At 51.2% G+C, this 21,600-nt stretch overlaps 1 protein-coding gene across 1 annotated transcript; it reads left to right on the top strand.

The window, feature by feature from the left end:
- The first annotated feature begins 11,704 nt into the window (after nt 1-11,704).
- Nucleotides 11,705-20,503, top strand: LOC146356751 (extracellular calcium-sensing receptor-like). Its single transcript, XM_084830283.1, has 7 exons — nt 11,705-11,897; nt 12,228-12,348; nt 14,424-14,595; nt 14,834-15,649; nt 18,783-19,013; nt 19,415-19,494; nt 20,500-20,503. Exons 1-7 carry the CDS (start codon nt 11,705-11,707, stop codon nt 20,501-20,503), a joined length of 1,617 nt encoding a protein of 538 aa, XP_084686409.1.
- The last annotated feature ends 1,097 nt before the right edge of the window (nt 20,504-21,600 follow it).

Below are 21,600 nucleotides of genomic sequence, written 5' to 3'. Positions count from 1 at the left end.
TGCGGACCTGGTCTTTCAAGGGTAGCCGTACCCCGTTCAACACCAGGTCGACATCCCCCAACGTCCTCTTGTCTCACAGCAAGAGTACCTCAGTTTTGTCAGGGTTCCGCCTCAACTTATTCCTCCTCATCCAGCCACTCACCATCTCCAGATATTTGGACAGGGATTCTACAGCCAGCCCTGGTGAAGATCTGAACAAGAGGTAGAGCTGCGTGTCATTCACATATTGATGACACTGCACCCCTAACCTCCTGATGATAGTCCCCAGCGGCTTCACATAGAGCTTAAATAGCATCAGGGAGAGGATGGAAGCCTGTGGCACCCCACACATGAGTGGCCATGGGTCCAAAACCTCCTCTCCCACTGCTACCCTCTGGTACCTGCCGGAGGGGAAGGACCGGAACCACCATAATACGGTGTCTCCAATGCCCAACCCCTCCAGGCGGTCCAGGAGGATACTGTGGTCAATGGTATCAAAAGCTGCTGAGTGGTTGAGGAGAACATGAAGGAGCATTCACCCCTATCCACAGCCCTCCTCTTATCATCCACCAAGGCGACCAAGGCCGTTTCTGTCCCATGCCCAGGCCTGAAGCCATTTAAAATGGGTCCAGATAATCAGCTTCTTCCAAGTGTGCCCTCAACTGCATCGCCACCACCCGCTCAATCACCTTGCCCCAAAATGGCAGATTCGAGACTGGGGGAAAGCTGTTCAGAACTTGGGGATCCAAGGAGGGCTTCTTTAAGAGCGGTCATATCACTGCCTCCTTGGGGGCTGATGGCATCACTCCCTCCTCAAGGGAGGCACTCACCACCGCCCTTATCCCCTCACCCAGTCTCTCTCTGCAGCCCATAATGAGCCAAGCAGGCGGTCGGCCTTTTAGATGAGAGCACCTTGTCCACTTCATCAGACAGAAGAAGCTGGAACGGATCCCACAAAACCAGTTTGCCACAGGCCGCCTCTCTCTCGCTAACTGTATCCATGGCGCATGGAATAATTTTATCTCCAAGTGCCTTGCCAAGGCCTCACAGGAGGCCTTAGAATGTTCCAGTGGTTCTGGAGCAACTGGACCGACCAGACTCCGGACCACATGGAACAGCCTCCTGGGACAGCATTCTGCAGACGCTATAGAGGCAGCTTAATATCCCTTTTTTGCTGCCTTCACCGCCACGTGATAGGCCGAAGATACAGCTCTAGCCCGTGTCTGATCGCCTTTGGAGCGAGACTTCCGCCACCGGCGCTCCAGCCGCCTCACCTCCTGTTTCAGGGCTCATAACTGCGGATTGAACCATGGTACAGTCTGAGCCCTGTTTGGGGGAAGGGCGTTTCAGAGCCACCCGATCTAATGCCCCAGTTATTGCGGCATTCCAGCCACCCACCAGGGTCTCGACTGAGTGGACGTTGGCGTGCCCCAGGGAATCCCCAAGTGCGTTCAGGAATCCCTTCGGATCCATAAGATGCCTGGGGCGGACCATTTTAATGGGTCCTCCACCCCTGCGGAGGCGTTGTGGAACTGAGAAGTCCAGCGTCACCAGATAGAGATCTGACCATGACAAGGGGGTGGTGGATATACCCCCGACTTCCAGATCACTCCCCGCTTCTCCAGAATCAAACACAAGGTCTAGCGCATGACCGGCTACATGGGTGGGCCCAGTTAGAATAGGCTGCAGCTCCCAGGAAGCCATGGACGTCTCCATGAAGTTCCGAGGTGCCCCCGTGAGTACGGCCTCTGAATGTACACTGAAGTGCCCCAACACCAATAGGTTAGGGGACTGCACACACACATCAGAGACCACCTCAAGCACCTTGGCCAGGGAGTCAGTCGTACAGCGGGGTGGGCGGTACACGAGCAGAATCCCCAGGCTGCCCTTTGGGCCCAACCTCCAGTACACGCACTCGGCAACCTTGGTCTCCCGGAGAGGGGGTCTGGTGAAGACCAAGGACTCCTGGGGGATAAGAGCCACTCCTCCTTCCTGATCCCCAGCCCCCGGCTGCTGTGCATATGAAAACCGGGAGCCCCGGAAGAGGGGACAGATATTACACATCTCTCCCTTGTCCCCCTTACCTGGCACGGCCTGCCCCTAGTGCCCCACCAGCGCCTGCTGCCCTGCCTCTGTGTACTCTGGCCCCCAACACTCCCCCCACTGCCTCCCTCAGCTGGACACATGCCCCCTCGCTCCCGCCTATCAGGCAGGCTTCCCAACCCTACAAACGCAACAGAATCCCCCCACCCCACCCCACCCCACCCCACCAACACTTAAACAAAACACAGAACAATACATCCTCTCACAAATGCTGCCAGGCAGGAGTCCACAGGGGGAGCGGTGGCTTCTGGGCTACCCCAATTTGGACGTCTCTAAAGGGGGGTTGACAAATATTTCAGCTCTGATCTGACCTGAAACCAAACACAACCTTGATGTCCTCCGTTCCTTGCCAGGTCAGTTACACATTTATTTCTCATCTTCTGAATGATAAAGCTCAGTTCCCTTTTTTCTACCCGATGGTCCCCAAAGACCAAACCCAGTACCAGGGGATTGCCAAACTGCTCCTGCATTTCAGGTGGACCTTGGTTGGCCTCGTCGCTTACGACACGGACAACAGAGAGAGGTTCATGAGGACTTTGACGCTTGAGCTTTGTGTTGTTTTCATGCAAAGCTTCTCAAGAATGATGAGTGCAAAGCAAATGGAGATCTATCCGGCTTCATTTCGCAAATCGGGAGAAGTCAATGTTTTCGTTTACTGTGCAGATACCAGCTCCTTCTTAAATGCAATGTACTTTATAGAAGAATACGGTGGCTACTTTAGAAAACACAGGGCGGGAACAGTCTGGATGATAACAGCTGTGTGGGATTTCACCTTGGAACTGATGACCCATATACCTTCCCCGCACATCCATGGCATATTTTCCTTCCTTATCGAGAAAAATAAAAGGAAACCATATGAAAAGTTCTGGCGCTTTTCTTCTTTTCTCAGGCAGTTTGTTGGGAAAGCATTTGAGTGTTCATACTCGAAGCATGCACTGTCTGTGAAAGGCTGGACAAGATGCACAGAGAAGGAGAGACTGGGGGCCCTGCGCCCAGGGGACATGGAGATGATCCTGTCTCTTGACAGCTACGTCATTTACAACACCATCCAGGCTGTGGCCCGTGCCTTGGATGCCGCTTATATGTCCAGATCCAAGAGGACAGTGGAGGATGGTCGAGGCAGGCTGGACATTCAGAGGCTGCAGCCATGGCAGGTATTCCCTTTCCCATCTCGGATATCCCTGCTGAACATGGTGATCCATTGTACAATTTTATCCAGAATGGTTGTCTTGCAACTGGACTCTAATGACCAGTGTAGTAGGGTGAGAAATGTTGCGTTTTTGTGGAGCAAACCCAAGTGAGAAACTCCCTGTGCTGCTCCCTGCTTGGGCCCCCTAGACCGGCCTCTGAGGACGCCGTTCATCTGGTCTGGGCCCCAGCACTGGCTCAACCCCCTGTGCCTGCCCTGGCCCTTCCCTCTCCTCCCCGATGGGAGTCGGCCATCTCGCTGCCTCTGGCGGATCCTTCCTGCCTCCTGTCTGGGCTTCTACTTTGCCACCTCCCTGTCTCCCCTGTGGCACCTTCACCCCCCTCCCTCTTTGGCCGCAGGAGTCTGTCAAAGCAAGTGGGGACTCGGTGGGCCTTCGCCTAAATCCATCTGGCCCCTCCTTGGCCTGCAGGAGTGGGTGTATTCCTGGAGCTTATGCCAAGTATCTGCTTGGCTGATGTGGGAGGGAGGAACTTTACTGATATTACAGAGCCTTTTAATACTGTGCCATCCGGCCCTTTTCTCCACTGTTGTCCATTGAACTTATCTTTGTACAACTGTATACAGCAGTGGTTCTATCTGTTTTTATATAGAAGAGATAATAGTTTTGTTCTGGGAGCATTTTTAGAAATCCTCTGGACAATTTGATGATGCGTGGGCCAAGATATTCGGAGTACGTTCAAGCACTTACTCATAATATAACATGTACAGTGCAATCCTGTATATGTCTACTCAAGAGAGCCTTACTCCCAGGGAAGTGTAAATGCTCACTTATTTGGGAATGTCCCATTACATTCAATGGAGTGTATTTCTGAATAGACATGTATAAGATTGTGCCGTCTAACTGCTGTTTGCGTTCCCCTTATTTCGCCGTAGTCTACGTAAATGTTTACGTAGACTAGACATGCCCAAATAAGGAACGCAAATGGTGGCGCCCATGGGCACCGCCATTTGCGTACCCGTGTTTTTTTTTTTTACTCAGCCGTGATAGGCTATGTAAACATTTACATAGCCTATCACGGTATTTTTTAAAAATCTAGCCGTGATAGGCTACGTAAATCTTTACGTAGTCTATCAGGTTTTATTTTTACTGGAAATGGCGGTGGTGGCAGCCGGTCGGAAGACCGGCTGCTGCAGCCGCCGCTGCCGCACCGCCACCGGAGCCGCCGCCGCTGCCGCCGCCACCGCCGCCAGGAAGATTTGCCCAAGGTAAGTCCCGTGTGGCCCAAGCGTCTCCACAAGGTGGGGAAAATCATGTCTATGACCTCATCTGCTCAGCTCTCATAGCTGGAACGTGCCATACCTGGGGCTGCTTGGATGGTTTTGCTGGTTCATCGGCAGGGCAGCTTCCTGTGCCGGTTCGCAACATGTCTGTAATAGTTTCCAGAGGAACCCCGGGAGCTGCCTGTGGTCTGCCCAGCCCAGCGCTGTCAGAAGCGACTGGCAGCAGTGGCTCTCCAGGGTTTCAGGTGCGAGAACCTTTCCTGCCCTCCCTGGAGATGCCGGGGACGGAACCTGGGACCTTCTAGAGGCAAAGCAGGGCTCTACCACTCAAGGGTGCAGCCAGAATATTGTCCAGGGCTGGCTATAGCTGGCCTTCCTCAACCCGGTGCCCCCCCTTTTTTGAACAGCCTTCTCCCAAAAGCGCCGTGTGTGTTAAGATCTTTGGGAGAGGCCTTTCTCCCTGTCCTGCTGTGAGGTTTGAGTTTTAATTTATACCCAGGCCCCCTCACAGTTGATCAGGCTGAGGGGTTTGGGATCTTTTGGGGCGGAGATAGGACACACACAACCCATGTAGGTGAATGAAAAAGGAGATTTATTCACAATAAAGACACAAACAACAGCTGAGCCTTCACAGAGAGTTGCAACCTATCTGAGGCTTAAGAGGCAGCGCACCTCGTAGTCACAAAGTTAGTTACAAGTACCTCAAGGCACTACACGCCCCTTGGTCACAACCTAGCAAGTACCTCAAAGAACTATATGCTCTTTGGGTAAATTTGGGTAACTTAGTTACCAAAAAACGCTGCCTTAAATGAATAAATATACAGTTAGTCTTAAATGAATAAATATACAGAGGCTACACAGCCTCCCTGCAGCCAAGCGCACGCCAGAGCCGGCTGACTGTGTAACCAGCACACCGGTTACCTGTAACCACCAGTCTCTCTGTTTTGTGGAGATGCAATTTGGTTTGGTGGTTTGTGAGATTTAGAGGGAGTGCCAGGGAAGGCTTAATGACAAGGCAAACTGTTCCTAAAAGGAAGACAAGAAAAATATTACTAAAACAACTAGAGAGTTTAGTGTAAACAATAAAGAGTACGTTCCGCGAAGGAACCTGTCAGGGTGGACACTGCGTGCATAGAACCTCAGAGCAGTTCTGATTCTGAGGAGGAACAGCTGTCCGTGGGAGAGGAGTGCGCTCTTCCCTCCCAGGCCCTGCAGCTGGCAGAGATTCCTCCTGCCGGCATTCCAGACATAGATAGCGGTCCTGGGAGTGAAAGAGCACAAGAGGAGGACTGGCTGGATGCTCGACACAGACGCAGGAAGCGACGAGCTATGGAGGGCGCGTAAAGGAAGTGTAGCGCCCGTTTGGTGCACAAGCAACGGTCGCGTCCAGAGGACCCAAGAGAAAAGGGGAGGGACTCTCCCTAGCCCATACGTTCAGGGTGTGCAAGTAATTCTCGTTCAAACGGGGACCAAATGTTTCCAACCCAGGGCATAGATTACTCTGCTGTTCATAGCTTAGTCGCTGGGGATAGAGTTATTAGTTGTAAAAGGAATAAAGCCTTGAAAAGAATCCTTTGTCTGTGTCTGGAGTTGGCTACTGGAGTAGAATGAAAAAGGCCGGCTAGGGCCTCCTGGCAGAACTAGCTGAGGAGGAAACTGGACTGTGTTGGAATGCAGGGTGCCTTGTTTGGATGTGGGAGAGTGACTTGCCCACAGGACACTGAATGTGTTTCATAGCAACCTCCTCTGGGCATTGCTAAGATGTCATACATGGAACAGTGATGAAAGTGAGTTTAGGAAATAGAGGGAATGATGTGGTTGGAGAAGCAGAACGGAACTGGGCTCCCCTTGAAGCAGAATGGAACTGGGTGGCTGGTGCTTAACACCCAAAGGAGGCAGAGCAGCTTTTAAACTGACCTCAGGGGAAAGCTGACAAGAGCTGGGAAGCATCTGGTGCAGGCTGAATCATGCCTACGGGTGAAGGGGAACATGCGGATGGGGTGGAAATAGGCCACGTGCTACAATAGCACAAGATAGCCAGTCAAAAATGCCATAGCAGACAATCCACAGACTGGAGACTTTCAAAGAGAGACAATAAACAGTGTTGTGGTTCAACCCTGTGTCGAGAGTATCATTCACCACACGCCTACAGCCTAAAACTCACATTATTAGAGAGGGGAAGTTCAGAGAAGGAAGGTGGGACTCTTCAAGAGGCAAGAGATCCTCTGGGAGTTGCTCAGGGGGTCCAGGTTTTAAAGGGAACCCTGACAGACCATCACAGGGAAGGAGTTCAGATGAAGCGAGAAGCCTAGTTACAGGGCTCCCAATCTGGGCTGGCAAAGACAATTGAGGAAGTGGATTTGGGGCTGACTAAATTTGAGTCCAAGACATTTGAATCAGTTGCTGGGAACCAAGAGGCTTTTCTCGCCTTGGAACTGGGCAACCGGGAGGAAAATGAAAGTTGCACAGAGTTACAAGGATGGGAACGAAGCCTGCAGGAGGGGAAGCAAGAGGGGCAGCTGCCACGGGAGCAAGTGGCTGGGCAGGCCAGGAATGAGCCACTGTGAGGAAGATGCTCCCGCCGTGGGACCTCGTGCCCCGCAGGCTCCCTTTTCGCCTCTTCTGCTATGGCACTCAGGCCGCCTTGACTGGCTGAAAGGTTTTACGCTATGGCGACGGCCAAGCCAGCTTGACCACTGGGGATTGTGGGATCTGCAGTCCAACGCAACGGAGGGCACCAGGTTGGGACCTTTCAGCCCATTAACCCTCTCCTGACCAGACCCTCCCACTGATAGTAGTATTTATCCTGAACGGATATCTTGATCCCGGCTCATGTCAACGCGCCTTTTCTTGAGTACTTTGTCAAGCTCATCTGTCCCCTCAGTGATCCGCGTCAGAAGACGGAGCCCCAAAGGGGAATTTTCGTAAATACGTTTTCCCAGCTGTGCATGAAGCTGCGTAGAGACTTCAGGATGATGCAGAGGTGATTCTCTTTTTCCTTATAATTATTTATAATTATTATTATTCTCATGAAAGCTCCAGGCTTTACACCCACCCCCCTCCAACTTTGCTTTTGGCATAAACCTCAGATTCAAGAGCAACGTGAGGTAATGTCAGGCATCCAGGTGCAAAGGACTGGTGCGTAAATGCCTCCTGTGCCACTGAGAGTTTGGGAGGAGTGTCAGGGCAGGTGAGGAGGCCTGTGTGGGCCTGAGGCTGACTTCCAGTCATCCCCTTCAGATGTGACGCCTTGGCTGGCTGGGCTCCATCTGTCCTGGGAAGCCACGGAAGCCTCGGTCCTGCAAGGGGGCTTTGGCGTCTCCCAGTTCTTCTTATTAGTGGGGAGGAGCAGACGCTACGGTGGAGGCTGTGTTGGGCGTCCCCAGAATGATTCTGCTGTTGCTGCTGCTGCCCCAGGCAGCCTGTGGGACACTCCAGGCCAAATGCCCCTTGACGTTGGAAAGGGGGAGAAGGAGCCCAGTGAGTTATTACAGGCCAGGAGAACTCCTCATTGGCGGGGTCATCTCTGCAGAAATACAGCTTTTTTCATTTGCAAGCAATTTCAAGGAGCCACCTTCTAGCAGCCATCTTTACAAGTAAGTCATTATGCAGCGGTGGTGATAGAGTGACTTTCTGCTCCTTCCCTCTCTTGTGATTTCATTAGTTCCAAATATGCTTTCTTTGCCAGGGATTTTCCCCATCGTCTGCTGCCTTCCATAGGCAAATAGCTTTTCCACTGTTGCTTTTGGGGGAAGACTTTGCGGGTGCATCGAAAGTAACGCCCGATCCGGTGCCCAGCCTGCCCTGTCATGTGCTGCAGCTGGCCAGGTTCTTTTGGAAAACGTAGTGACTTATTAGAGGACAATCAGGTCTTTCTGTCGCAGCTTTCATGTGCAGATCAAAGACCCACTTTTCTCCTAAGCCCTGGGAGCAGATGCCACTTCTCCTCCCCCCACCTTGCTGCCAAGTATGATGGTCGGTGTTGCTGGATGTGTTTGAGCTGCGGCTATTCTGTAGTGAAGCAGGAGGGAGCCGACAAAGAGGGACCACGAATGGCCAGAAGGGGAAGGACTCCTTCAGCAAACCACAGAATTCGCTACCACAAGATGTAGTGATGGCCACCAATTTGGATGGCTTTAAGGGGGGGCGGGGTTAGACCAATTCCTGGAGGAGAAGGCTGTCCATGGCTACTAGCCCTGAGGGCCATGTGCTACCTCCAGTAGCACGTAGGACAATTGATTTGGACTAATACATACAGTTACATTAAGGTGTTCGATAAGAAATTGGAACTGGGATATGGGATCTTTTTTTTAGGCACTATTTATTTTATTTTATTTATTTATTGCATTTATACCCCGCCTTTCTCCCTCTCGCAAGGAACTCAAGGCGGCTTACATTATCCTCCTCCTCACCGTTGTATCCTCACAACAACAACCCTGTGAGGTAGGTTGGGCTGAGAGTCTGTGACTGGCCCAAAGTCACCCAGTGAGCTTCCATGGCCAAGTGGGGACTAGAACCCGGATCTCCCAGCTCCCAGTCCGTCACTCTCACCACTACACTACACTGGCTCTCAACACTGGCACTACCGTTTTTTTCTGTGGTAAAGGCATATAAAAATTAATCACACACTGCAGCAGTATGTATGCAAGCCTCTATTTCCCATATTTAGAAAGGCTTTAATGATCTGCCCTTTAAAGTACATTCGTGGCTTATTTGGAAAGAAGTTTCCGTAGGGCGCCATCCTAGTCAGATATGCAGCTTCCTCCGAACTCGGAGGCGACCACCTATCCAATGCAGGGCAGGAGAAGCGCGGAGGGGATCATTCCCTCTGCATTCCTCCTGCCCTGCATGTTCTTCTAGGCAGCCGATTTCGGCTGTCTAGCTGTGGGGGCGGGGGGGGGTGAGTGGGGGAGGATGCTGCTGTATGACAGGTTGGATGAATTGCAGTATTCAGCTATTCCATGACACACAGGTACCCACTTCCACTAAATTTTGGCTGTTGGGGGCATAACAATGAAAGGAATAAATGAATGGATCAAAATAAAATAAATTCCCAAGAACAACATGCCATCAAGGAAATGACACCACAGCAGAGATGTGGGTGGTCTTGAATCTTGATGTTGATGCACACAAAAGCTTTTGTACAGAGATCTGAGATCAGGTGGCCTTTTCATTTTTTACTTCAAGGTGTCCAAGCAGTTTTTACATTAACACAAAATATGATATAAGAACACAGGCCACATTAAAGAAATGCAAGCTGGTTGTAGGAAGCAAACCGCATTTCGAAAATCTCTCTTTTGTATTCTTTATGGAGCATTGCTCCTAAGACAGGACAGTCACGAGCTTTTTCAAAGGGAGCAGAGAAGACAATCAGGGCAGGTGTTATTGTCCTACTTTTTCTCAGGTCTGGATCTCATATTTATATTATTTCTTATGAGCTCTCGCATGATGCTTCAAAAAGTGCAGAAAAGGGCCACTAACATGATCAAGGGGCCGCAGCATCTCTCCTACGAGGGAAGGTTACAACAGCTGGGATTGTTCAGCCTGGAACAAAGGAGGGCGAGGGGAGGCAGGACAGAGGTCTACAAAATCATGCATGGTGTGGAGAACGTGGATAGACAGACATTGTCTCCCTCTCTCAAAATACTAGAACCCACTGGGGCCATCCTACGAAGCTGATTGTTGGGAGATTCGTGACAGACAAAAGGAAGGACTCCTTCACACAGCACGTAGTTTAACTGTGGAATTCGCTGCCACGGGATGTAGTGATGGGCACCCATTTGGATGGCTTTAAAGGGGGGTTGGGCAAATTCCTGGAGGAAAAGGCCATCAATGGCTGCTAGTCCTGGTGGCTGTGTGCTCCCTCCAGGACCAGAGGCAGTGAGCAGATGTGCACCAGTTGCCTTAGAACTGGGTCAGGAAGATGCTGTTGCACTGAGGTCCTGCTTGCGGCCTTCCCATGGGCACCTGGTTGGCCGCTGTGTGAACAGAATGCTGGACTAGATGGACCCTTGGTCTGATCCAGCAGGGCTCTTCTTATATTCTTCTGAGTTTACAGAGGGTCACGTTTTTACTTTGTTTTCCCCACGTTATTTTAGCCATAGCCAGCTCAGAGGTCAGCGAAAAGTCTCAGCATTTCATATGCTTTTGAAAGGAAAGCTTGCAGCTTATGAGAGATGCAGAGACCAACATCTCCATTTATTTCAGTTGAATATTTGCAAGGCAGTGTATTAGGCAGGCTGGCGCAAGAGTCTTGCAAGAGGCCCAAACGAGAATGCAAAGTCTCACGGGGCACATATTCGTCACAAAGGAGCTGGTGGCAGCTGCCCAAGCCTCTGCAGGCCGGATGGGGACCTCCCTTGGCCAGATTAGGCCTGAGGGCTAATACGAACACAAACGAAGCTATGCTGGATCAGACCAAGGGTCCATCTAGCTCCGCATTCTGTTCCCAGGGTGGCCAGCCAGGTGCCCACGGCAAACCCAGAGCTGGACACGAGAGCCATAGCACCCTCCCACTCGCTTTCCCCAGCGGCCGGTACAGAAAGTCTTGCTGATGTCGGAGTGATGTTGGAGTGAATATACAGCCAGCAGACCAGTCGCCTTTTGTGATGCTGAGCTGTTTCTCAGCATCTATTTCCCCTTAGCTGTGGGCATGTGTTGGCCGAGGCAGCGTCCTCCTGTTGGGTTTGTGGGAGGACGGATGGAGTCTTTAGCCCTTCGTGGCATTCCCTTTCCTAGAGCCAGGCGAAGTGATTCTCCTTCAAGCGGCCTCGACTGGGTGGTGAGTCGTGATCTGCGCCTTCCTTTGCCCCTGCTGGAAGAGCTCACTTTTACTCACGCTGCCCCTCCCTTGGCCAAGGGGAATAATCGGGAGAGGGCAGGTGCCTGGACACCTGCGTGCGCTGTCCCCCTCCAGTCCACCTTCCCACCTCAGTGACTCTGGTGTCTTGCCTGCAGCCCCTCTAGCCTGAAGGTGCTGCTCAGCGCCAGGTTGGCTACTCGGGAAGGTCACATCCGTTCTGAGCTTACAGCTGAAGAATGTGCCAACCTGGCCTGTGTTACCGAAACCGGGTTGGACGAGCAGGTAGGGGTCCGGCTCTCCCAAATGCGTCTGCCAGGATGTCTTGCGCAGCACTAAGCTCGATTAGGGGGGCGGGGGGGGTAGCCTCGGTCTATAGGGATTCCGTCCCAATGGTCAGATTGCCTGTCCAACCATCAGCCAGTTTGGAGTGTGTGTACCTGGTGTTGGGCACCCGAGACAGGATCGGGCTTCTGTCGGTGTGCCGCCCACCCCGCTGCCCAGCAGTCTCCCTGCCTGAGCGGACTGAGGTGGTCTGGAGCATGACGCTGAGGACCCCGAACCGGATGGACTTGGGGGACTTTAGTATTCATGCCAAGGCTACTTTGTCAGGAGCGGCTCAGGCTTTCATTGCCACCATGTCAACCACGGGCCTGTCTCAAATACTGTCTTGCCCAGTGCATGTGGGAGGACACACTTTGGAGCTGGTTTTCTGTGCTGGATTGGGGGAAAATGATCTGTAGGTGGGGGAGCCAGTAGTGACTCCTTTGATGTGGACAGATCATTATCTGATCAGTTTTGACCTTCAGGCCACCTGTAACCTCTGTAGGGGTGGAGGGCCAAATGTGATGGTCCGCCCCCAGAGACTGATGAATCCAGATGGATTTTTGAGGTCGCTTGGGGATTTTCCTGCAGGCTTAGCCGGCAGTCCTGCTGAGGTCCTGGTCACCGCTTTGAACGAGGGGATGACCCTGGCTGTTGATAGGATCACTCCCAAACGTCCTCAACCTAGCCGTAGAACTGTGTCAGCTCCTTGGTATTCTGTGGACTGAGGGCAATGAAACGACTGTGTCGACGATTAGAGCGCAAATGGAGGAAGACTCAGAACGAATATGATCCAACACAGGTAAGAATCCATTTGCAAGCTTATTCTGTGGCGGTGATGGCAGCTAAGAAATCCTACTTCTCTGCCACCATTGCATCTGCTCAGTGTCGTCCAGCAGAGCTCTTTTGTGGGGTTAAAGGCCTCTTGGGTATAGGTCTTGGAACACCAGAACTCGAACTCTCAAAGGCCCGCTGTGAACAATTTGCCAGACACTTTGCAGATAAAGTTGCTCGTATTCATGCTGACTTGGATGCCATTGTTTGACAGAGTCTGATATGGATGGGGCTGGTGCACCATCTGGTCACATTAGGGATACCGTTTGGGTTGTGCAACCTGAGGACGTGGACAGACTGCTTGGAGGACTGAGGCCTACTACTTGCCCTTTCGATCCTGGCCCATCCTGGCTTGTGAAATCTGCCAGCTCTGGGCTGGATATCTGGACCGCTGAGGTGGTAACTGCCTCCTTGAGGGATGGCGAGGTCTCTGCAGCTTTGAAAGAAGTTGTGCTGAGGCCCTTGCTGAAGAAACCAAATTTAGATCCCATGGTTCCAGATAATTACTGCCCTGTGTCTAACTGGCCATTCTTGGGCAAGGTGCTGGAGCATGTGGGGGCCTCACAACTCCAAGCCGTTCTGGATGGAACTGATTATTTTGATTCATTCCAATCAGGTTTCAGGCCTGGTTATGGGACAGAATCAGCCTTGGTCGTCCTGGTTGATACCTTGTGCCAGGTAGGGATGTCAGAGAATTCCGCCATGGATCTCGGTAAGGCTGAATGCCGGTGCATTCGGCCCCCCAAAATCTGTGGCAGAACGAAGCCCCCACCGAAAGACACGTGAAATGGAGCACTTACCTGCTGCCATCTGTGCTGATTTGCGACTGGCAGCCGCCGTGCGGCCACCATTCGCTTCTTCATCATAGCCGTGATAGGCTACGTAAATACTTATGTAGCCTATCACGGCTAACGCAGGGATGCCTTTTGTGTCCCTGCAGAGGCTGTGATAGGCTATGTAAGTATTTGGCATGCCAAAAAACCCCTAAAACAGCGTACGCAAATGGCGGCGGCTATGGCGGCCGCCATTTGCGTTCCCTATTTTTCTCCATTTTATCCAATGTAAATATTTACGTAGGCTATTACAGAGGAAAAAAAAGGGGAACACAAATAGCATAGTGGGCGCTATTTGCGTTCCTTTATTTTTCGCCTTTCTAGCCTCTGTAAATATTTATGTATATACTTGCGTAAATACTTACGTAGCCTATCATGGCCTCTGCAGGGACGCAAAGGGGGGCTGCCATTCGCAAATCAGCGCGGACGGCAGCAGGTAAGTGTTCCGTTTCACACGCCTTTTGGGGGTTGGGGACTCCGTCCCGCACGCCTTTCATGGGTTGGGGGGGCAGGGGCTTCGTTTTGCCATGGATTTGGGGGGATCACCGAGATCCATGGCGGAATTCTCTGACATCCCTATGTGGAGCATCCTTGCTGATTCCAGGCACTCCATCCTCCAACCTGAATTTGGGACTGAAAGACCCAGGAAAAGCTCAGGTGCATGGAGCGTAAGTTGTAAGCAAGCACAATCTGTGACATTGCGCAACGCCACGACTGATCACGGGGCACGTCAGATAAGGCAACTGCCTCAGCTTCCCATTTCCAGGCTTTGTGGAGGTCGGACCAACGTGGGATAGCCTAACTTCTGGTCTTCAAACTGGCAGGTCTTTTCGTGACTGAATCTGGGTTATACACTATGAAAGGAGATAAGGGGGGGAGGAAGACTTGATTGGTTGTTCATCTCCTTTCACCGGGCACAATAACCTCCCAAACTGTCACACTATTGATAGTGTTACCATTTGTGAATTTGTCTAAACTTTTTAAAAAGCCATCCAAGTTGGTGGCCATCACCACATCTGGAGGTAGCAAATTCCATAGTTTAACTCTGCGGTGAGTGACAACATCCTTCCTTTTATCCGTCTCAGATGTGAATACGTTATTTCCATTGTATATTTTTCAGGGAACAGGGCACATTGTACTGGAAGATCCTGTCCTCCCTGTTTGCCATTCAGGAGATCAATCAAAATCCCACGATCTTACCCAACATCACCATGGGCTACAACATCCATGAGAACTATTTTGATGAACGAATGACTTCAGATGCCTTATTAAGCCTTCTCTCTGTGGGGCACGTGAATGTTCCCAACTACAAATGTGGAAGGCAGAATCAGCCATTGGTTGTTCTTGAGGGATCTGACTCTGACATCTCCATCCAGATTTCAACCACGTTGGGCATCTACAAAATCCCACAGGTGGGGATAGAGAGGAATGGGCCAGACACAATTTGGACATCTTTGAAGGGGGATTAACAAATACTTCAACTCTGATCTGTAACAAAATACAACCTTAATGTCCTCCTTTCCTTGCCAGGTCAGTTACACTTTTATTTCTCATCTGCTGAATGATAAAGCTCAGTTCCCTTTTTTCCACCCAATGGTCCCCAAAGACCAAACTCAGTACCAGGGGATTGCCAAAGTGCTCCTGCATTTCAGGTGGACCTTGATTGGTCTCGTCGCTTCGGACACAGACAACGGAGAGAGGTTCATGAGGGCTTTGATACTTGAGCTTACCAGGAACCGTCTTTGTGTTGTTTTCACACAAAGATTCTCCAGAATGATGAGTGCAAACCAAATGGAGATCTATCCGGCTTCATTTCGCAAATCAGGAGAAGTCAATGTTTTTGTTTACTGTGCAGATACCAGCTCCTTCTTAAGTGGAATGTACTTTATCAAAGATTACAGTGATTACTTTGAAGAACACAGAGCTGGAACAGTCTGGATGATAACAGCTGTGTGGGACTTCACCTTGGAACTGATGACTCATACACCTCCCCCACACATCCATGGCATATTTTCTTTCCTTATCGAGAAAAATAAAAGGAAACCATATGAACATTTTTGGAGCTTTTCCTCTTTTATTGACCACTGTGTGGGGAAAGCATTTGAGTGTTCATACTCAAAGCATGCCTTGTCTGTGAAAGGCTGGACAAGATGCACGGAGAAGAAGAGACTGGAGGCCCTGCGCCCAGAGGAGATGGAGATGATCCTGTCTCTTGACAGCTACGTCATTTACAACACCATCCAGGCTGTGGCCCGTGCCTTGGATGCCGCTTCTACGTCCAGATCCAGGAGGAGGGAGGTGGAGGGTGGAGGCAGGCCGGATGTTCAGAGGCTGAAGCCATGGCAGGTATTCCCTTTCCCATTTTGGATGTCGCTGTTGAACATGTTGATGAATTGTACCCTTCCAGAATGGTTGACTTGGAATTGGACTCAAATGACTGATGTAGTAGTGTGTGAAATGTTGTGCATTTGTGGAGGAAACCCAACCAAGAAACTCCCTGAGCTGCTCCCTTTTTTGGCCCCCTAGACCAGCCTCTGAGGACGCCATGCAACTGGTCGGAGCCCAGCACTGGCCCCACCCCTCTGTGCCTGCACTGGCCCTTCCCTCTCCTCCCCCATGGGAATCAGCCATCTTGCTGACTCTGTCTGATCCTTCCTGCCTTCTGACTGGGCTGCTACTTTGCCACCTTCCTGTCTCCCCTGTGGCGCGCTCACCTCCCTCCCTCCCTCTCCCAGGCTCCCTCTTTGGACGTGGGAGTAGGGATGGTGGAGAATTCTGCCACGGATTTCTGAAATCCGTGGTGGAACGCCCTGCCATCCCCCCACCCCCCCCCCGCGGAATCCCCCTGGGATGAAGTTTACCTGGAGCGGATGTTCCGGACGGCGGCGGCTCCGGCAGCGTCTCTGGCAGCGGCGGCAGCGTCAGCGGCTGGTCTTTCGATCGGCTGCCATGGCCACCATTTGCATCCTGGTCTTTGCTGTGATAGGCTACGTAAGTATTTACGTAGCCTATCACAGCAAACCAAGCAAAAAGACACACACAAACAACCATGTATGCAAATGGCGGCGGCTACGGCCGCCGCCATTTGTGTTCCTTATTTTTCGCCGTTCTAGCCCACGTAAATATTTACATAGGCTATTATGGCAAAAAAAAGGAACTGCACATAGCATAGTGGGTGCTATCTGCGTTCCTTTTTTTTCCGCCGTAAAAGCCTACATAAATATTTACATAGGATAAAACGGCGAAAAATAGGGAATGCAAATGGTGGCCGCCATAGCCGCCGCCATTTGCGTACACCATTTTTTTGGGGGGGCTTGCCGTGATAGGCTACGTAAATACTTACGGAGCCTATCATGGCAGCTTGGCTGGACGCAAATGGTGGCCGCTATGGCAGCCGCCATTGCGTCCACAGCAGCCCGTCCACGGCTGGAAATCTGGCTGCGAACGGCCCTGGCTGGCTGCTCGCGGAGCCGCTGAGGAGCAGAGCCGGCCGGGCAGGATTCCGGGGGGAGGGACGGAGCGCCTCCCCCCCACCGTGAAAAATTCCACGAAAAGGTGAGTTTCGTACATCCCTACGTGGGAGTCTATATAAGCAAGTGGGGGCTCTGTGGGCCTTTGCCTAAATCCATCTGGCCCCTCCTTCACCTGCAGGAATGGGTGTATTCCTGCAGCTTATGCTAAGGATCTGTTTGGCTGATGTGGGAGGGAGGAACGTGATTAATTGTTATAGAGCCTTTTAATAGTGTGCCATCCGGCCCTTTTCTCCACTGTTGTCCATTGAACTTATCTTTTTACAACTCTACATAGCAGTGGTTCTATCTGTTTTTATATACAGCAGATAATAGTTGTGTGCTGGGAGCATTTTCAGAAATCCTCTGGACCATTTGATGATGCGTGGGCCAAGATATTCAGAGTACATTCAAGCACTTACTCATAATATAACATGTACAGTGCAATCCTATCTATGTATGCTCAAGAGAGCCTTACTCCCTGTTAAGTGTAAATGCTCACCTATTTGGGAACATCCCATTACATTCAATGGAGTGTATTTCTGTCTAGACATGTATGAGAATTAGGGATGGACGGAACACTTACCTTCCGTTCCATTCTGTTTCCGCTGGGGGGGGGAGGTGCTCCGTCCCTCCCCCCGGAATCCTCGACAAGGGGGGAGGCAATCCAGTCCCCCCCCCCGGAATCCTGCCCTGCTGGCTCCGCTCCGCGGCCAAGCTGCGGAACCGCCGGCTGGCTCCGGCTGCCCGCAGCCAGACATCCGGCTGCTGGGCAGCCCTGCAGGGATGCAAATGGCGACTGTTGTAGCCACCGCCATTTGCATCCCTGTATTTAGCTGTGATAGGCTATGTAAATACTTACATAGCCTATCACGGCCTCCGCAGGGACGCAAATGGCTATGAAGAGGAAGCAAATGGCTGCCGCAGCGCGTCCGCCATTCGCAATGCAGCGCAGATGGGAGCAGGTAAGTGCCCCGTTTCATGTGCCTTTTGTGGGTTGGTGGTGGCGGGGACTTCGTCCTGCATGCCTTTTGTGGGGTGGGGGGTGGGGGCTTCGTTCTGTGATGGATTTCGGGGGGCCGAATGCACTGGCATTTGGCCTCACCGAGATCCGTCACAGAATTCTCTTCTTTGGCCGCGGGAGTCTGTCAAAGGAAGTGGGGGCTCTGTGGGCCTTTGCCTAAATATATCTGGCCCCTCCTTCACCTGTGCAAGTGGGTGTATTCCTGCAGCTTATGCTCAGGATCTGTTTGGCTGATGTGGGCGGGAGGAACATTATTAATTATTACAGAGCCTTTTAATAGTGTGCCATCTGGCCCTTTTCTCCACTGTTGGCCATTGAACTTAGTTTTTACAACTCTGTATAGCAGTGGTTCCATCTGTTTTTATATAGAGCAGATAATAGTTGTTCCTCTGGACTATTTCCTGAAGGTTTCCTCTGGACCATTTGATGAAGCAGAGGTCAAGATATTCATAGTACAGTCAAGCAAATAATAAAAATATAATATGTGTAATGCAATCATATCTATGTCTACCCAAGAGAGACTTACTCCCTGTTAAGTGTAAATGTTCACTTCCTTGGGAATATCCCATTAAATTAAATGGAACATATTTTTGAATAGACATGTATAAGATTGCAGTGTCTAACTGACAATTTTCTGCCTTTTTATGGTGCCCAAAACGTACCCGAGGATACCTGAGGGTCAAGTCCAGGCCTCTTTGCAGAATTCTGCTTTGAATGCAAACAGAAGTTTGTGCGGAATGTTTATCTCTAGAAAAAAGAGAACAGAAAGCAGACCTGGGGGTGGGGGTAGGGGTCAGGAATAAAACCAGGTCTCTTCTGAAGGGTAAGAAGAGAGAGGTCCATGTGAGTGTGGAAGCAGCCCTGAGCCATGGGAGATTCAAGGGTGAACAGAGATGTTTGATGTGGGTCTGTGTACTACAGGCTGGTGCTGCTTCTGCCCTTGTAGTTTCATGCTTTCCTGCGGAACCCCCAGCATTACAACGCTTCCATGCTGGACGGAGCGTATTTGGACGAGAACGGGGACCTGGCAGCTGACTTCGACATCGTGAACTGGGTGGTGTTTCCCAATCTGTCTGTTGTTAGAGAGAAGTTTGGCATGATGGAAAGACGGGAATTCGCAGACCGGAAGCTCACCTTCGACCCGGACGCCCCTGTGTGGCCCAAGCGTCTCCACAAGGTGGGAAAATTATCTCTGCGATCTCATCTGCTCAGCTCTCATAGCTGGAATGTGCCGTGCCTGGGGCTGCTTGGACGGTTTTGGTAGCTAGGGATGTCAGAGAATTTCTCCACGAATCTCCGGGAGGCCGAATGCCTATCACTTTTTTTTTTTTTACTTTACTTTTTTCTTTTGTGGCGGGGGAGACGGAGCGCTCCCCCCCGACCAGAACTTCGGCGGGGAGGGGTGGGGTGCCTCCCCACCCGCCAAGAATTTTCGGGGGGAGAAACGAAGCGCCTCTCCCCCCACCCCGAAAAAAGCTGCGGGACGAGGTAAGGGACTTTTGTCCATCGCTATTGCTAGCTCATCAGCAGGGCAGCTTCCGGTGCCGATTGGCAACACGTCTGTAATCGTTTCCACAGGAAGACCGGGAGCTGCCTGTGGTCTGCCCAGCCCAGCGCTGTCAGAAGCGACTGGCAGCAGTGGCTCTCCCAGGCTTCGGGTGCAAGAGCTTTCCTGCCCACCTGGAGATGCCGGGGATGGAGCCTCGGACCTTCTGCATGCAAAGCAGGGCTCTACCACTCAAGGATGCAGCCAGACAACTGTCCAGGGCTTGCTATGGGGCAGCCCTCCTCAACCTGGTGCCCCCCCCAATGTTTTGAATGGCCTTCTCCCATGCAAACCTGCCTGTGTGTTCAGATCTTTGGGAGAGGCCTTTCTCTCTGCCCTGCTAGTATCTGAAGCATTTTTGGTGGGCACTGAAGAGGGGGCCTGGAACTCCCTTCCTGGGGAGACCCATTCAGCCCCTTCTCTGGCATGCTGGAACACAGCTGAGAGGAAGGGCAGGCCCTGCAGGCGCCCATGCCACTTGGCAGCCCTGGGCACATTTGCTCCATGACACCGTGCCTGAGCAAAACTAGGCTAATGAGGGTAAACTGAAAGCCTCCACGGTCTTGCTACGAGCCTTGAATTCTGGAGGAGTCCCATAGGAAAGGCTACATTCAGTTGCACCATTCCAGTTGGAAGTTCATGCCACCAGGAAGCCTTGGCTTAGGTGAACGCTTGTTGACTTATGCAAGCGTATTCCAGCCTAGAGTGACATTTGATATTGCTGCCACTGGTTAAAAAGGCAGTTAGCCAAGAGGGAAAAAAAGGCAGAACAGAATGCGCATTCACCAGTCTCACATGCACATAGAAGGCTATCTTAATTAAAAATCCTAATAAAAAACACTCTTCATTTAATGAAGGAAAGAAAACAGCTTTACTCACAAGCATTCTTGCACATACAAATGCAGGCACAGTGCAGGCTTTCAAGAGGATTTGTTCAGTCCATTTCTACAACACAGGCAGGAGACCGAGAGAGAGCAAGCCATGTGCTCCCAGCAATGGAGGAAGGCAGAGAGAGAGGGGAGGAGCAGGAAGGAAGAAACCACAAGCCTAGCTGCACCCCAAATTCCCATGCATTAACTTGCTAACTGCCAAAGTGCCCCCTTCCTGTAACTTGCAGGTGAGGTTGTAATATTCCCAGCACCCCTTCTCAGTGTTGAATGCAATAGTCGTGAAGCTCCATCCCAAGCCGCAAACCCTTGAAGCGTTCTACTGGTAGTAGCTTGGCTAAGATGTGTGCTGTCACCTCTGCAGTTGGACAGCAGTTCATTTCAGTAACCCCTAAGTCACGCAGGAAGTGGTACTTTCCTCCAGTATGCTTGACTTTTCTCAGTTTGAGAAAGTGCGATGCAGCTCTGGTTGTCTTGCGTAATCTGAATCGGTTTCTGTTCATCTGTTCCAAGGTCCGTCAGCAGCAGTGTCAGCCACATAAATTCCCTGCTCGCTTCTGCTGCTGCTATGCACTCAGAATCTCTGGAGGATAGAGCCACTGCTGTTTGTTTTCGGCTGGCCCGTTCCCGTACACGAACAAGAACCACTGCTGGATATGTGGTCAGAGTTGCCCCTGGACCAGGCTGCATCTGTGTTCTGTACTTGCTGTTGTTTGGCAAAAGTTCACTTTCATCTTCCTTCTTGAGGACGTCTGTTTCTATAGGTGTTGCCATAGCATTGACATCTTTGAGCCCGAATGTCTTCAGAAGTTCCATTATCTTTTGCTGTTGACTTAGAAGATAGGAACTGTCCTGTTCTCTTTCAGCCTAAATGCTTAAATAGTAAGTTGCGCTTCCGAATTCCTATATTTTCGCTCCCTTGTTTAGGCGGCGTAAACGTCCTGCATAGTCCTCATCCCTTCGTGCTATCACGATGAGATCATCTACATATGCAAGACCTAAAGCCAAATGTCAATTTCTGCTTCTGGCATGCAGGCGTGGATCTGCCTCACCTTGTTTGAAGCCTTGCTCTGTGAGCATTTTATTCCATTTCTCATTCCTGGCTCTCGCCACCTGTTTAAGTCCACAAAGTCATTCCCTGAGTTTGCACACAAGATTTGTTAGCTTGGGGATTATGAAAACTGGAGGTTGTTCCATCTACACTTCCTCTGTTATCTCTCCAAGTTTAAAAGCGGTCTTCTCGTCTAGGTGCCTTACTTGTATATTTCTGGAGGCAGCTAGACTCAAGAGTATTCTGATGGTGCTGTATTTCACAACAGGGGTGAAGGTTT

Source organism: Heloderma suspectum, chromosome 2 (genome assembly GCF_057233095.1).
Source record: "Heloderma suspectum isolate Gila_16-S chromosome 2, 16-S_ref, whole genome shotgun sequence".
Classification (NCBI taxonomy): Eukaryota; Metazoa; Chordata; class Lepidosauria; order Squamata; family Helodermatidae; genus Heloderma; species Heloderma suspectum.
This window is presented reverse-complemented; position numbering and strand designations above follow the sequence as displayed.

What these genes read in the sequence shown, in the direction of transcription:
- LOC146356751 (XM_084830283.1), top strand. Translation starts at nt 11,705, where the DNA reads ATGGTCAGATTGCCTGTCCAACCATCAGCCAGTTTGGAGTGTGTGTAC. An exon ending in GCCTTCTCTCTGTGGGGCAC is followed by an intron (nt 14,596 to 14,833) that starts GTGAATGTTCCC and finishes TTTCCTTGCCAG; the next exon opens with GTCAGTTACACTTTTATTTC. An exon ending in GGCCCAAGCGTCTCCACAAG is followed by an intron (nt 19,014 to 19,414) that starts GTGGGAAAATTA and finishes TCGTTTCCACAG; the next exon opens with GAAGACCGGGAGCTGCCTGT.